Source organism: Orcinus orca, chromosome 3 (genome assembly GCF_937001465.1).
Source record: "Orcinus orca chromosome 3, mOrcOrc1.1, whole genome shotgun sequence".
NCBI lineage: Eukaryota > Metazoa > Chordata > Mammalia > Artiodactyla > Delphinidae > Orcinus > Orcinus orca.
Window position 1 is genome coordinate 73,912,548 of NC_064561.1, and position 16,340 is coordinate 73,928,887.

General features: G+C 40.5%; 1 protein-coding gene across 1 annotated transcript; it reads left to right on the plus strand.

Moving 5' to 3' along the window:
• Window positions 1-3,236: 3,236 nt before the first annotated feature.
• On the plus strand, window positions 3,237-16,075 carry C3H5orf15 (chromosome 3 C5orf15 homolog). Its single transcript, XM_012537556.2, has 3 exons — window positions 3,237-3,398; window positions 12,305-12,825; window positions 14,580-16,075. Exons 1-3 carry the CDS (start codon window positions 3,272-3,274, stop codon window positions 14,709-14,711), a joined length of 780 nt encoding a protein of 259 aa, XP_012393010.1. The 5' UTR covers window positions 3,237-3,271; the 3' UTR covers window positions 14,712-16,075.
• Window positions 16,076-16,340: the final 265 nt, after the last annotated feature.

Below are 16,340 nucleotides of genomic sequence, written 5' to 3' on the forward strand. Positions count from 1 at the left end.
TTACCTTTAGTTGTAAGATAGTGGTTTTTATTTCCTTGCTGGCCATCAGCTAGGGGCCACTTTCAGCAAATAGAGGCCACCTGCACTCCTTGCCATGTGGTGTCCTCCATCTTCAGAGCTGGAACAGAAAAATTTCACTGTCAAATCCTTCCCTACTTCAAATATCCTCCAGAAGAGCCCAAACACCTTTATAATTTTTTGAAAATTTGTTTTTAAAATTAAGATGTAATTGGCCTATAACATTATATTAGTTTCAGGTGTACAACATAATGATTTGATGTTTGTATATATTGTGAAATGATCACTACAATAAGCCCAGTTAACATCCATCACTGTACAGAATTGTTTTTTTCTTGGGATAAGAACTTTTTTTTTTTTGCGGTACGCGGGCCTCTCACTGTTGTGGCCTCTCCCGTTGCGGAGCACAGGCTCCGGACGTGCAGGCCCAGCGGCCATGGCTCACGGGCCTAGCCGCTCCACGGCATGTGGGATCCTCCCGGACCCGGGCACGAACCCGTGTCCCTTGCATCGGCAGGCGGACCCTCAACCACTGCGCCACCAGGGAAGCCTGGGATAAGAACTTTTAAGATCTACTCTCTTTGCAACTTTCAAATAAATAACGCAGTACAATTAATTATGGTCACCATGCTGTACATTACATCCCCATAACTTATTATTTTATAAGCATTCCTGTCCTTTTAAGGGCTCACCTGATTAGGTCAGGTCCACTGAGGATAATCTCCCATTAAAGTCAACTGTCCACACATCATAACCTAATCACAGGAGTGATATCCCATCATATTCACAGATTCCTCCCACACTCAAGGGCAGGGGATCATATAAAGGCATGGGTCATTGGATATGGTTTCAGAATTCTGCCATATATATTAAAAAAAATAACACGGATTTCAAACGTTTACGAAGTATCAATAGAATAGTAACAACTCTGCATATACATTATCCAGCTTCATCAAATGTAGACTTTTTTTTTTTTTTTTTTTTTTGCGGTACGTGGGCCTCACTGTTGTGGCCTCTCCCGTTGCGGAGCACAGGCTCTGGACACGCAGGCTCAGCGGCCATGGCTCATGGGCCCAGCTGCTCCGCGGCCTGTGGGATCTTCCTGGACCGGGGCATGAACCCGTGTCCCCTGCATTGGCAGGCGGACTCTCAACCACTGCGCCACCAGGGAAGCCCTAGATAGTTTTTTCTATTCAATGATAAATATTTTTAGGCAGAATTCCTTTTTATGGACGTTTGGAAGTGACAATTCCCAACAGGTATCAGATTTACTTCCAGCATTTTGTGTAACTGGTCACCCCAAACCTGCTGGCCTCAGTATTTGTTATACTGTCTTCATCAGGTTCATAAGGACCCGCAGCTATTTCAAAGTTCACTTTATTAAATGTGTCCAGAGATTTTGGTCCATAATGGTTGTTGGGTACATCCAGTCAGAAGCCAGTTGCATTTTTGGTATTTTGAAATGTACAAAGGGCCCTCTGAGGGAATATTTTCCTCTCATTTACATATTTTCTGGTTGTTGCATGTCAGAGTATTGTGCAAAATGCTTTGAGTTCATGATATCTCACCAGTAAGAGAATTGAAATAATCTGGTATGGGGCCAAAGGAACAAAGTGGACAAAGAAGAGAGGATTGAAGGTGTGTTTATTACAGGAAAAAGGCCTGATTAAGTCTGAATCTCCCAACATGCAGAAGCTAGAATTGAGAGGCTTATTCGTTAAACTGAGTGAAGGTTTCTGTACTCACAGAGGGAAAGCTCCAGGGGAACTTGGGAAGACTTTGTACCCTGGCTACCCTGGAAGTTTTGCAATAAGTGCACCATTCAGTCTATCTGGGCTTGTGGTGGGCTTAAGGAAATGAATAGATGAATGACCTCTTAGTTTTCTTAACAACACAGAGTTTGTGTTTTTGAGCGGTCACTAGTGCCAGATAAAATGTTAAAGGAAACCAGATTGAGGAGAACACAGGCTTTTCTCTCTTCAAAGAGGCAGCTCAACTGTCTCTGGGGGATAGCAGCAATCCTCTGAGGAAATCATGGAGACCAGAGTGGTGAAGCTGTGGGGTAAAATAAATGTCTTGCTTCATGCCATGCTGATTTTCCTGCAAATCAATCAAATGTAATTTTACGAGCTGAAGCCTATAGACATTAAGAAAATATTCACAGAACACACAGACCAAAGCATTGTGGCTAGGGCCCTAAGGGAACTTCCTGGAAGTTTCTAAATTTGCACTTTCATATTCTGGGGGGTTTAAGTTAACAACATTTAAAAGAAGCTTATTGTAGGAAATGTGGAAGCTGTTTGCACACCTCTTTCCTAGCCCACTTCCCTGCTTTTCCTCCATAATACCTTTACCATTGTATATAGTATGTATTTTACACTATAGTCTCCCTCACAGAAAAATAAATTCCACAAAAGTGTTTTGTTCAGTGCTGTATATTGAAATATGGAGAGGTACTAAGTATTTGTTGAAGTAATAAATGATTATGGGGAAATGTTAAAAATAGAACACTTAACCTAAAATTCCACCAACCTAAAATCCCACCACCCACTCAACATTTATTTCCTTTGCCTTTTCTCATTTTTGGTTGCATTGGGTCTTTGTTGCTGCGCACGGGCTTTCTCTAGTTGCGGCGAGCAGGAGCTACGCTCTGTTGTGGTGCTCAGGATTCTCATTGCTGTGGCTTCTCTTGTGGAGCACAGGCTCCCTGCGCGTGAGCTTCAGTATTTGTGGCTCATGGGCTCTAGAACGCAGGCTCAGTGGCTGTGGCACAGGGGTTTAGTTGCTCAGCGGCATGCGGGATACTTCCTGGACCAGGGCTCGAACCCGTGTACCCTATATATTGGCAGGCGGATTCTTAACCACTGCGCCAGCAGTGAGGTCCCCCTTTGCCTTTGGGAGGGGGAGGGCAGTTACTTCTCTTTTGGGATCAGTCTATTACACAGATGGATACTCCTAAAAATGTTCTAAAAGTTATTACCTGATACTAGCCCATCACGTGGGAAGAAGGGGCTGGTTCTGACTCTCTTCACACCTTACACAATACATCCTTAGCTTGCAGCCGAGTTTCTGGTGCTTCCCTTTGCCCCAATTCCCGCTAACACTCTCCCTCATTTCCGGCTCCCAGAACCCCACTCCAGGCTGACACGTCATCACGTTGGGACGTAAACGCCTACGGCCGCGATGCCATACGCAGTGTCTGACGTCATGACGTAGAGCCTAGCAACCGCGCAGGCTCGCAGCCGACACCGTTATGGCCGCCGCCACCCTGAGGAGGATGAGGAGCGCCCAGCAAGCGAAACTGCGGCCCAGGCCGGCCATCCAGGTCCCCGGAGGGCTGGCGCTGCCGCTGGTCCTGGCGCTTCTGCTTGCGTCCAGTGGTAAATGGGGCGTGGCGGTAGGGAGGTCGCGGGAAGACGGGGAGGGCCCGGGCGCGGGCGCGGAACGCCAAGACGGGCCCGACCAGGGAACGGGCGCTTCCGAGTGTCCGGAGCAGGTGGCGATGTCTAGAGGGGCAGGGTCTCTACAGCCCCGAAGAGGGAGAGTAGGCTGTCTGAAGGGGTCTGTGGAGGTGGGGTCTCCAAGAGGCCTGAGAAGTGGGGTTGAGAGCTGCAGGGACCCAGGCAGCGAGCGTGTAGATGGGCGGGGAGGGAGGAGTGGTGGTGGTGTCTAGAGAGTCTTGAAGAATGGGTTGCCACAGAGAATGGCGGTGATGCGGTCTCCAAGATCCCTTGGAGGTGTCGATTACAAACAAAAACGCACAACTGTAAGAACTGTGAGTTTATTCAGTGTCTTACTGAAGGCTGTAGCGGGGGGAGCCAGTTTCTCAGTTCTGAGAAATTGTTCGAAGAGGTGAGGCAGGAGCCAGGTTAATGGATGAATTTTTTGCTGGGAAAAAAAACATGTAGTCAAACATCAAAAGATTACTGCTCATCATAAAGAACAGACATCTGAAGATCATAATTTTAGTACTTTGTATGGGAAGACGCAAGAATCTGGGGTTATTGAAATTCTTCCTTAGGTATGCATCTTACCTGTCTAGGACCCGTGTATCCAAAACAGAATACTTCATCCTGTTTTTCTCCATCCTTAGTTCCCCTCAGATCCACTGTAGGTGGGCAACTGCAGTGGCTAATAGCTTGATTCTTGTAGAACTGGAATGGCATGCAACGTTTTTTTTTCTTTTTTTTTCTTTACAGAGATGGGAGCTAGGAGGGTCTAGAAGAGAGCACAGAGGGGACAGGTGCTGAGGAGACAGCCGAGAGTAAGAGGTGTGGTGTCTAGAGAGAGTCCCAAGGTCAGGTGCGGGTGCCCAGGGGTTTAGCTGGGCCAAGGGAAGGCGGGGGTTTTCCAGAACGGGGGAGATCAGCGGTAAAGACGAAGGTGGGTAGGGGCACTGACCGGACCGAGCCGATGGAATAATTTGGAGAGCGAAAGTGAAAGGAAAAGAGCTATCTTTGAGTATTGGTGCATCTGTGAGGACTGGGAGGTTCCGGGGCTTGGTAAAGAGCCAGAATGCTGGGGCGTTGGACTCCTGAGGGTCTTGGGAGGAGAAGAGGAGTTCTGGGACAAGGGAGATTCTTTGTAAACATGGTCCCCCTTCTCTGTGTCCTGGGTTAACCAGACAACCCTGCTTCATTTCAATGGATCTGTAGGATTTAAGTATTTATTTTTTAATTGAGGTATAATTGACATATTAGTTTCAGGTGTATAGCGTAATGATTTGATGTTTGTATACACTGTGATCGCACACTAAGTCTAGTTACCATCCATCACCACACATAGTTAACATTTTTTTCTTATAATGAGAACTTGTCAGATTTACTCTTAGCAACTTTCAGACATGCAGTACAGTATTATTAACTATAGTCACCGTGCTGTACATTGCATCCCCATGACTTATTTATTTTATAAGTGGAAGTTTGTACCTTTTGATTCCCTTCACCTCCACCCTGCCCCTGTCCCCGCCAACCACCATTCTGTTCTCTGTATTTATGAGTTTAGATTTTTAATTTGTTTTTATTTGTTTTGTTTTGTTTTTTAGATTCCACATGTAAATGAAATCATATATCTGTCTTTCTCTGACTGACGTATTTTACGTAGCATAATGCCCTCAAGATCCATCCATGTTGTTGCAAATGGCAAGATTCCATTCTCTTTTGTGGCTGAATGATAATCCACTGTGTGTGTGTACCACAACTTCTTTATCCATTCATTGATCCATGGGCACTTAGGTTGTTTCCATATCTTGGCTATTGTAAATAGTGCTGCACGATTAAGTATTCCTTTTCTTAGAAATGTTACATTGTGAATCAAGATATTGAAGGCTTTATTGAGAAAAGAGGAAACCTGTAGACCATGGCCTGAGACTTAGGGGGAACAAATCCACTAATAAGAATTTATAATGATTAAGCAGTATCTTGTTTAGTAGTCCCTTTTTTATTTCAGGCCAAGACATGATCCTTCTTTTTCTGCCTAAATCTTGTTTGAGTTCAGATGAAAAACAGTATAAATGGGATAGTGTCCATTTATTTGCCAACAGGGGCTGTCTAGCCATACATTCCTGTACTACAGTGCTGTGGTTACTTACTTGGGTTTCCCCAGCAGCCGTGAGGGCAGGGCACCTGGACCACCCTCCCAGAAGTGTTTGTAACTCAGTGGGAAAGGACTGTGGCCCATTTTCCCAAGGCCCTTTCATTGTTAGTAAAATATAATGAGGATTTCTCTGGTTGATGCAGATACTCCTGTTCCTAAAGTTCCTAAGTAGCATGGTTGTTTTGGTCATTTAATCATCTAAGAAAAAACTGACATTTAAGCATTTATATTTCTTGCTGGAGTGCTTAAGATATACAGTTTGGGGAATATGTAGCTGGTAACTATAGTTTCAAAAACAACTTTTTCTCTTAAGAGATGGTTGAAAATTTTCTGATGTGTGGGTAAGCAGGGTGAGTGTGGAGTATTAAGGTGTCCTCTTGTCTTTTTTTATTTGTTAAGGCCCCATAAACATTGCTCCAACTATACTAGGACATTTCAGGGAATGGTTTTCTTTTATTAAGTTTTTGTATATATCAATTTTAAATTCAGATTATTCCCTATTGAAAATAACTTAAATGAAAACTAACATGTATGCTTTTAATAGGGAAGCAGCTCCATTGTAGTACGTGTAGCATGTGTAAAGCTTTGGGTAATATAAATGTTTTTTGTAAGCGTGCCTTATGGTAAAGTGATTTCAAAGTAATTACTCTTGTAATAAGAAAATTAAAGTCTAGCTAGAATATATTGCATTCCAAACTTCAAGTAAGCATAGGAAGTTAGAAAGTTTCTATATCAGATTTATTTAAACTTGTTCCATATTAGGTTTAAAATTTCAGTGCTTGGGTATATTCTTGGCAATCTGTAAGACTTTTTACAGATGTTTTTGTTTTGGTAAAGTTTAAAGAAGTTAATGTAAGTGTTATTTTGGATCACTGGATGCTCACTGTCTGACCTAGTCTGGCCATGCCATTTCAAAAGTGCCTGCTTTCTACATTGACCATCATATTGCTCCTAGATGTTGCCTAAATTTATTTAATGTGTATTTAATTTTTAAGGCATTGTTTCCCAGAATTCAGTGTGTGAATGAATTCTCAGGGTCTTCTGCATTCTTGTTCGAGAAATATTGATATAGTTTATTTTAAGGCAGTTTTTAAAAAGGTACCAGTAGGAGAGAATTAAATTAAAAAATTTTAATTTTAAAGTGTTAAGTTTTAACTAGAGAGGTGATATCAAATAGGAAAGGGTAGAAATGGAACATATATCAATATGTAAAAGTCTAAAGTTTATATATATATATATTTATATATATATATATATATATAAACTGGAACAAATCCATAAAGTCAGAGTTATCACTTTGTTCTGAATACTCTTTATAGCTGACTGGATCAACCTCTTTCATTTGAAGGAGTGGCAGTCCAGGAGGTTGATCTAATTTACATCAAATGTTTCAGATGAAGTCCTAGTTTGTTTTCTTGTATATAACGTCCACGTGTTTTTTGGCTGTGTTTTGTGGCATGTGGGAACTTAGTTCCCCAACTAGGGATCGAACCCTTGACCTCTGCAGTGGAAGCGCCAAGTCTTAACCACTGACTGCTAGGGAAGTCCCAACTTCCAGATTTTTACTCCTTGAACAATATTTATTAATTCTGCTCCTACTTGGTGCTAGGTATTGGAGTTACAGCAACAAATAGGGTGATGTTGGAGATATCCTTAGAAGAGTGGCGGGGTCTTACCTGGCTGAGAACTATGAGAAAGGCTTTTCAGAGGGTGTAGTAGGTGCAAAAACGCTACTTGGGAAGCAGTGTAGGATTTGTGGTGAGAGTTGAGCATTTTCAATAAATATTTATTGAATGCCTGCTATCTGTTAAGTAGGCAGTGGGGATAGAATAGTTAGGAAGATTAGTAGGAGATAACAGCATTGAGATAATGGGGACCAGATCATATAGGATCTTATAGGCTATTATAAAGACTTTGAATTTCACTCTTGAGGGAAATGGAGAGCTACTAGATGGTTTTAAGCAGAGGAGTAACGTCATTTTAACTTAAGTTTTTACAGGATGACTCTGGTTGTTATGTTGAGAGTGGACACTAGGGGTTAAGGGAGAAGCATACAGATCATTTAGAAGGCTACCATAATAATCCAGGGGAGATTGTGGTGGCTTGGACTAGGCAGTAGCAATGGAGGGGTGAAAACTCTTCAAATTCTGCATATATTTTGAAGGCAGAGAAACAGATTGGATGTGGGGTGTTAAAATAATGACTCCAAGGCTTTTGGCTTGAGTAACAGAAAAATGGAGTTGCCATTAACTGAGAGGGAGACTATAGATAGAACAAGTTTTTGTTTTTGTTTCTTTGTTTTTTCTTTTTGGAGTGGGAAGAAAAAATACATTTCTTTAACCTTTTCATTCTGAAATAATTGTAGATTCACTTGCAGTTGTAAGAAATAAAATACAGAAATTCTGTGTACCCTTTACCCAGTTTTTCCCAGTGATAACATCCTGCAGAACTGTAGTATAATATCACAACCAGGATACTGATATCGATACAATCAAGATACAGAGCATTAACATCACCATAAGGATCTTTCCTGTTGCTCTTTTATAGTTATCCTCACTTTCTTCCTATCCCTACTCCCTCCTGAAATCCTGGCAACCACTAATCTTTTTTATTTCTACAATTTTATCATTTTGTGAATATGATACATGGGATCATATGGTATGTAACTTTTTGGGATTGGCTTTTTTCACCTAGCATAATTCTCAGGAGATTCTTCTAAGTTGTTTCATTTGTCTATAGTTTGTTCCTTTTAATTGCTGAGTAATATTCCATGGTATGGATGTACTACACTTTGTTTAACCTTTCATCCATTGAAGGACATCTGGGTTGTTTCCAGTTTTTGGCTATTATGAATAAGGCTGCTATAAACATTTATGTACAGATTTTTATGTGAACATGTTTTCATTTCTCTGGGATAAATGCCCAGGACTGTAACTGCTGGGTCACATGGTAGTTGCACATTTAGTTTTTTAAGAAACTGCCAAGCTGTTTTCTGGAATGGTCGTCCTATTTTACATTACCAGCAGCAACATATGAGTGATCTTGTTTCTCTGCATCCTTGCCGACATTTGGCATTGTCATTATTTTTTATTTTAGCCATTCTGATAGGTGTGCAGTGATATCTCATTGAGGTTTTTTAAAAAAAATTAATTAATTAATTATTGGCTGTGTTGGGTCTTTGTTGCTGTGTGCGGGCTTTCTCTAGTTGGGGTGAGTGGGGGCTACTCTTTGTTGAGGTGCACGGGCTTCTCATTGTCGTGGCTTCTCTTGTTGTGGAGCACAGGCTGTAGGTGCACAGGCTTCAGTAGTTGTGGCATGTGGGCTCAGTAGTTGTGGCTTGTGGGCTCTAGAGATCAGGCTCAGTAGTTGTGGCACACGGGCTTAGTTGCTCCACGGCATGTGGGATCTTCCCGGGCCAGGGCTCGAACCCGTGTCCCCTGCACTGGCAGGCGGATTCTGTGACCACAGATTCGTAACCACTGTGCCACTAGGGAAGCCCTCTCACTGAGGTTTTAATTTGCATTTCCCTAATGGTTAACATCTTTTCATGTGCTTATTTGCCATCTGTATGTTCTTTTTGGTGAAACGTCTCTTTATGTCTTTTGCCCATGTTCTAATTGGATTGTTTGCTTTTTCACTTTATGTATTCTAGATACTAGGCCTTTGTTGGGTATGGGGCTTACAAATATTTCTCCCACTTTGTAGCTTGCCTTTTCATCCTCACAGGAAGGTCTTTCACTGAAAAAAGTTTTTAAGTTTTGATGGAATTGGGCTTCCCTGGTGGCGCAGTGGTTACGAATCTGCCTGCCAATGCAGGGGACACGGGTTCGAGCCCTGGTCTGGGAAGACCCCACATGCCACGGAGCAGGTAAGCCCATGCGCCACAACTACTGAGCCTGTGCTCTAGAGCCCGCGAGCCACAGCTACTGAGCCTGCGTGCCACAACTACTGAAGCCCGTGTGCCTAGAGCCCGTGCTCCACAACAGGAGACACCACCGCAATGAGAAGCCCGCAATGATAAGCCCTACTCTACCGCAACGAAGAGTAGCCCCCACTTGCTGCAACTAGAGAAAGCCCATGTGCAGCAACGAAGACCCAAAGCAGCCAAAGATAAATAAATAAAATAAATAAATTAAAAAAAATTTGATGGAATTCAATTTATGAATTTTTCCTTTTATGTATTTTTGGTATCAGGTCAAAGAATTTGTTGTCTAGTCCTAGATTCTGAAGATTTTGTCCTAAATCTTCTTTAAAAAATCTGTGTAGTTTTACATTTAAATTTGTGATACATTTTTAGTTAATTTTTGTAAAAGGTGTGAGACTTAGGCTGAGGTTCGTTTAGCTTGTTAATATGGTGGATTACTTTGATTTTTGAGTATTGAGCCAGTCTTGCATCCATGGAATAAACCTTAGTGATCATGGAGTATCATTCTTTTTATATATTGCAGATTTCTTTCTTTTTTTTTTTTTTTTTTGGCTGCACTGCGTGGCTTGTGGGATCTCAGTTACCCATCCACGGATTGAACTTGGGCCACGGCAGCGAAAACCCTAACCACTAGGCCACCAGAGAACTTTATATTAAAGTTGATTTCTTTTTAAAAAATATTTATTCATTTATTTATTTTCGGCTGTGTTGGGTCTTTGTTGTTGCACGTGGGCTTTCTCTAGTTGCGGTGCGTGGGCTTCTCGTTGTGGTGGCTTCTCTTGTTGCGGAGCACGGGCTCTAGGCACGCGGGCTCAGTATTTGTGGCACACGGGCTTAGTTGCTCCGCGGCATGTGGGGTCTTCCTGGGCCAGGGCTCCAACCCATGTCCCCCGCATTGGTAGGTGGATTCTCAACCACTGCGCCACCAGGGAAGTCCTAAAGTTGATTTCTATTTGCTAATATTTTGTTAAGGATTTTTGCATTTCTGTTCATGAAAGATATCAGTCTGTAATTTTCTTTTTCTGTAGTGGCTTTGGTTTTGGTATCAGGATAATAATATTAGCTTCATAAAATGAATTGTGAAGTGTTCCCTCCTCTGCAAGTCTCTAGAAGAGATTGTGTAGAATTGGTGTTAATTCTTCATTAAACATTTGGTAGAATTTTCCAGTGAAACCATCTGGGCCAGGAGATTTGATTTTGGGGAGTTTTAAAATTAAAAATTCAGTTTCCTTGATAGTTAAAGGGCTATTCAAATTATGTATTTTGTATGGGGTAAATTGTGGTACTTCGTGTTGTTAAGACTCTGGTCTGAAACTTTCTCTTTTAGTTGGCTTTTTATGACATTGCTCTGGCAGGGGAGGTGGGGATTGGTGCACATTACTGGCAGGTAGAGCTAGAAATCTAGGGTCTCCACTTGATCTGTGTTGGCACCTGAAGGGTGGTGGTGGTCCTGTTAGTTCTGGGCAGGGGTGGGAGTTTTGGCTCCCCTCATGGTCTGCACTGACATATTGTTGGGGGTGGCCTCATTACTGCTAGACCATGGTTAAAGTCTTGACTGTTCACTAGGCCTCCTCTGACATCATCCTATTGTGGAGGGGAAGGGGCACCTCATTACAGCTTGGTGAGGGTGGAAATCTAGGCTCCCCACTCGGTCTTTGCTGGTGTAGGTGTGGGTGGAGCCACAGTTTTTTCTGTGTTGTTTGCTTGGAGTAGAGCAGTCACTGTCTAAAAGTTTTCTTTCTTGCTAGGCTGCCTCTCTCCTGATCTCCTGGCAAAAGAGAGCAGGCTTTTTGGGTGGCCCTTTTTGTCCACACCCGTGGTGTTTCCAGATTGCTGGGCTCTTCAGCTCAAGTCTGGAATATGTGAGGTAAAAAGAAAATCCAGAAAAGTCACCACTGGGTTGTTTCTCATGTCCTCAGGTCTCTAACCACTCTGCCTTATTCTTTCCACCTTTCAGAGTCATCTTATGTTATTTTATATGTAATATGCAGGGTTTTAATTTGTTTTTAGTGGGAAGAATAGGGAAAAATACATCTACTCCATCTTCCTGGAAGCCAAAGTCAGAATTCATTTTGAACATGTTAATTTGAATGACAGACGTCTAAGAGGAGATATCAGGTAGGCAGCTGGACTTATGAGCCTAGAGTTCTGGTAGTACATGGAAGTTCTCTTTTGATGGCTTCATTTTTCTCAGAGAAATTAGGAAGTGATGTTAGCCTTTAAAAATGAGGACAACAGAGAAGGTGTTAGAAGTTTGAGGACAGAGGAAATGTGAATGGTCTGCTAAGGGAGTAGAAGGGTGAACGGACTAGGAAAATACAGTATAATTGCTGACAGCATTACATGTATATCTCAATTTTGGGCATTGAATTTAAAATGAAATAAAAAAATGAAAAAGTTAAAATGAAATAAATTGAAGTAAAAAATGAAATATTCATCAGATAACAATTGCCTTGCCAGATAGTAACAACTTAAGCAGCATAAGAGACCTACTGCATTACATAGCCTGCCACTGTAAGAAAAAGAAAAGAAAGAATAGAGAGGGGTTTGACTTTAGGTCACAGTGGCAAAGTTCACACAGAGCTTGTACCCTCTGTTTTCATTTCACAGAGGTTTGACTTCAGGACCCAGACTCTACCCCAACCCCAGAACAGAAAGACAGGTGGCTGATCCTAGCTTAGTGGAAAATTTAGGTATATGTGCTTCTAGCTTGGTGGAGATAAATTTGAAGATTTCAGTTTAATGTTCTTTATTTACTTATTTTAGCTCTATCACAGGCTGATTCGCCGAGCCAGACTGTACCGAAGTCACATGTTTCTACTCCAAATATGGATGCTTTAACAAATGAAACCAAACCTTCTGTTTCCCAAATCAACATCACTCTCCCTCACACAACTAGTACAGAAAAAAGTGGAGTGGCATCTCTGTCCCCTCATCCCTCGCCTACTACTTCTCTGTCCCAAGAGGAAGCTGATAACAATGAAGATCCTAGCATAGAGGAGGAGGATCTTCTCACACTGAATAGTTCTCCGTCCACTGCCAAAGACACTCTGGACAATGGAGATTATGGAGAACCAGACTACGACTGGACCACCAGCCCCCGGGACGATGAGTCCAATGAGGCCTTGGAAGAAAACAGGAGCTATATGGAAATTGAACAGTCAGTGAGATCTTTTAAGACCCCACCCTCAAATATAGAAGAGGAAGATAGCCATTTCTTTTTCCATCTTATTATTTTTGCTTTTTGTGTTGCTGTTGTTTATATTACATATCACAACAAAAGGAAGGTAAGTTTGGGATTTTTCACCCCCTCTAGTTGCCCTCTATAATCTCAGTCATATTTCTTATTAATACTTCTGCTGATTCAGAGTTTTTTCTTTTTTGGTCAGGTTTCTGTTGATGGTAAAATATCAAGATGTCTCATATCAGTTTATAAATTTGTGGTGTATTTTAACAAATGAAAGACAGAATGCTTTACTACATGTGCTTCTGAAAAAAGAAGCCAAAATATTTTTATTGAGCAAAACCAAAGCCCAGTGATTTTTTTAAAAAAATGTTTTGTATCTTAACTTAGCATTGCTACTTCACTGGGAGTGCTTGTGGAGAGAGATTGTTAATTTAAGACTTCTAATTTATTAAGCACTGAACTTTATGATATTTTGATAACTTTTTTCCCTGGTTGTTAAAGTATTACATGTCTTTTTTAGGGACACAGAAAAGTGTAGAAAAGAAAATATAAGCTACTACCCAAAGCTGAGCATTATTAACATTTTGGTATATTTCTGGTCTGTAAATGTGTGTATAGTTCAGACATATATGTGTATGTTAATTTTTAAATGAATTTGATTATTTCATATAGAGTTTTGTATCTTCCCTTTCACCTAACAAATCATGAGCATTTTTCATATCATTAATATTCTTTAAAAACATGATTTAATAGCTACATAATTTATTTGGCTATTTTCCTGCTGAGTATTTAGATGGTTTTCAGTTTTTGGTTCAGAAATAATATTGTGATGAACACTGCTGTACTGGAGTTGGTGTGTTGGACTACGTGAGGCAGAGGAGGCATAAATAGGACTGAATGGATAATTTAGTGTGAAGGTTCATCTGGGCACTGTGTAGTCCCAGAGCTAAATAGTTAAGCTTTTTAAACATTTAAAGGGAGATCAAGCACAATGTGCTTTTTCTTTTTTTTTTTTTTTGCGGTACGCAGGCCTCTCACTGTTGCCTCTCCTGCTGCAGATGGAGCACAGGCTCCGGACGCGCAGGCTCAGCGGCCATGGCTCATGGGCCTAGCCGCTCCGCGGCATGTGGGATCTTCCCGGACCGGGTCACAAACCTGTGTCCCCTGCATCGGCAGGCGGACTCTCAACCACTGTGCCACCAGGGAAGCCCCACAATGTCCTTTTTAATACTTATTGGCCAGGAATTCTCAGTCTTGACTTTGTTGTAACTTGCTTTGTTATTCCTGGCAGCCACCTTCCCCTTTGGGACCTTGATTTTCTCACTTGCGAAATGATAGAACTGGACCAGAGAATTTCACAATGCCTTCCAGCTTTGAGAATCAGTGATTCTAATATTTTACTTGTTGTTTTGACTCAGAAAACAAGCAAACAAACCCTTTGGTTATTTGTGGTTTAGTGGTCTGTCACTAGCTCTGTAAATATTTGTAGGTGGACAAAATTTTGAATGCCAGTGATATTTTATTCCAGTGTTTAGTGTTGGACCATCTCTATTATAAATACCTAAGGGACTTGTTAAACAGGTAGGTTCCTCGACTCCACTGCAATCGACTAACTCATCTCTGAAGAGAGATGCCAGGAATCAGTCTTTAATAGGCATTCCTATGTACATTAAAAATTAAAAAGCACTGTCTCACCTTGTTTACAAGATGGAAAACAAAATAGCCCTTTTGTTGTTGACATTTTACTTTTGTATTTGGGAACCTAGGAGAGAGATACTTCACTTGTTATAAAAAACTTTTAGCATGTCCTCTATTTTCTTTTTTGCATATCTGATTTATTTTGTTTTATTCCAGATTTTCCTTCTGGTTCAAAGCAGGAAATGGCGTGATGGTCTTTGTTCGAAAACAGTGGAATATCATCGTCTAGACCAGAATGTTAATGAGGCAATGCCTTCTCTGAAGATTACCAATGATTATATATTTTAAAGCACTGTGATTTGTGTTAGCTTATTACATAATTTTATTTGCTTGACTTTTTATATGATATTGTGCAGATGTTCGCCATTGGCAGTTAGTACTTAAATGAGAGGTGGGCCTCTCTTTATTTTGCCTTGGTGCTTTGGAAGTTAAGTTTCATGAACAAGGAGTATATAATTTTTTTATCTACATTTTTAGAGTTGAATTCAATCAGGTGTCCAAAATGTGGAGCTAAGCATTACCTGTTTTTATTGTTTTAGATTTCTTTATTGTTCTTTTTCTGGAAGTGTTAGTAAAGCTACTTTTAAAAGATCCCAAACTTACAATTAAATTCTAACACATCTGATACTGCTGACTCAGATTCTCTTTCTGCCATCCAAATACTGTTTCTTAAGCACACATTTCTTTGTGCTGTCAAACTGTATCTATGTATGTAAGGATGTATGTAATAATGCTTTATATATAAGTAACATTTTTTTCTTCCAGGAAAATTGCTTTGGATATTTTTGGATAATTTATACATAATTTATTATTGCTCATTCTGACCACAATTTTAAGTAACACATTAATAAATTTGTCTAGCAATTCTGCAGTAGAGACTCTGCAGTTTGCAGTGGACATAAATAAAATGTTATAGAGAGCATTTTTTGGTTTGAATTACTGAATTAAATTTAGAGGTAGAAATTGTCATAAAATTTTAAATACGTGAATAATTGCTTTTACTTAGCAACTGATTGTAGCAAGGGTTTCTCCAAGCTTTCAAGCTAGGGGCAGAGTTTAAAATTATACCATATTTGTTCACTTGTTTTTTTTTTTATAGTAAGTTTGAATAAATTTTCGGGGCCATGTCACTTAAATAATATTGTATCTAAGTCTTTCAAATTAAAATTATACCTGAATGAAGTTGTTTGTATACATGAAGGATATATGTGTATGCTGACTCTTTCTCCCCCTGTATTTGTTTTGTTTTCTTGTTCTTTTTTAATAGAAACTGGAAATGATTTACTGTATTTAATTTTAGCCTGTCTTTCTATCATAAGGAGTTGATCAATATGTAAATATGTGATTTGAAACCTGGTTGACTTCTTACAAGTGTCACGACAACTTTTTAGAAAACATAACCCCTAATATATGTTAAACACCACTCACAAAGCCCAGATGAGCCAGTGGGCATGCGGTTTGTGTAGAGGTGGAAGAGGCAGGGCAGTCCATTGTTGCTCTTGGGTGGACAATTTACTGTTATAATAAGGAAGGGAAGCAGAGTGGAAATACACCTGAACTGTTTTATTGCAGTAATTTTTTTCATATCTGAAATTGTATTATTTAATATTTTGAATAAGATTTTAAAAATAAATGGCAAAGGTATAAATCCATGATTTTATAAGTGTGTTTCATTTTAATGCTGGCATGGGGTCCTTCATTTGGGTGGTGATAGATGGGTAGTGCTGTGTCTGGGAGGAAGGTAAGCTGATTAGCTTGCTTTTATTCCTTTTAGCAATTGGACTGTGCTTCTATGAATTCCACGTACATTTCTAGATCTTACTTTAGGTCTAGTTTACTGTTATGTACTGAAGTTTATTGAAAACTGTAGCAAAGTAGGATTGCAAAGAAAAGTAAAGCAGCTAAATCAATGTGCAC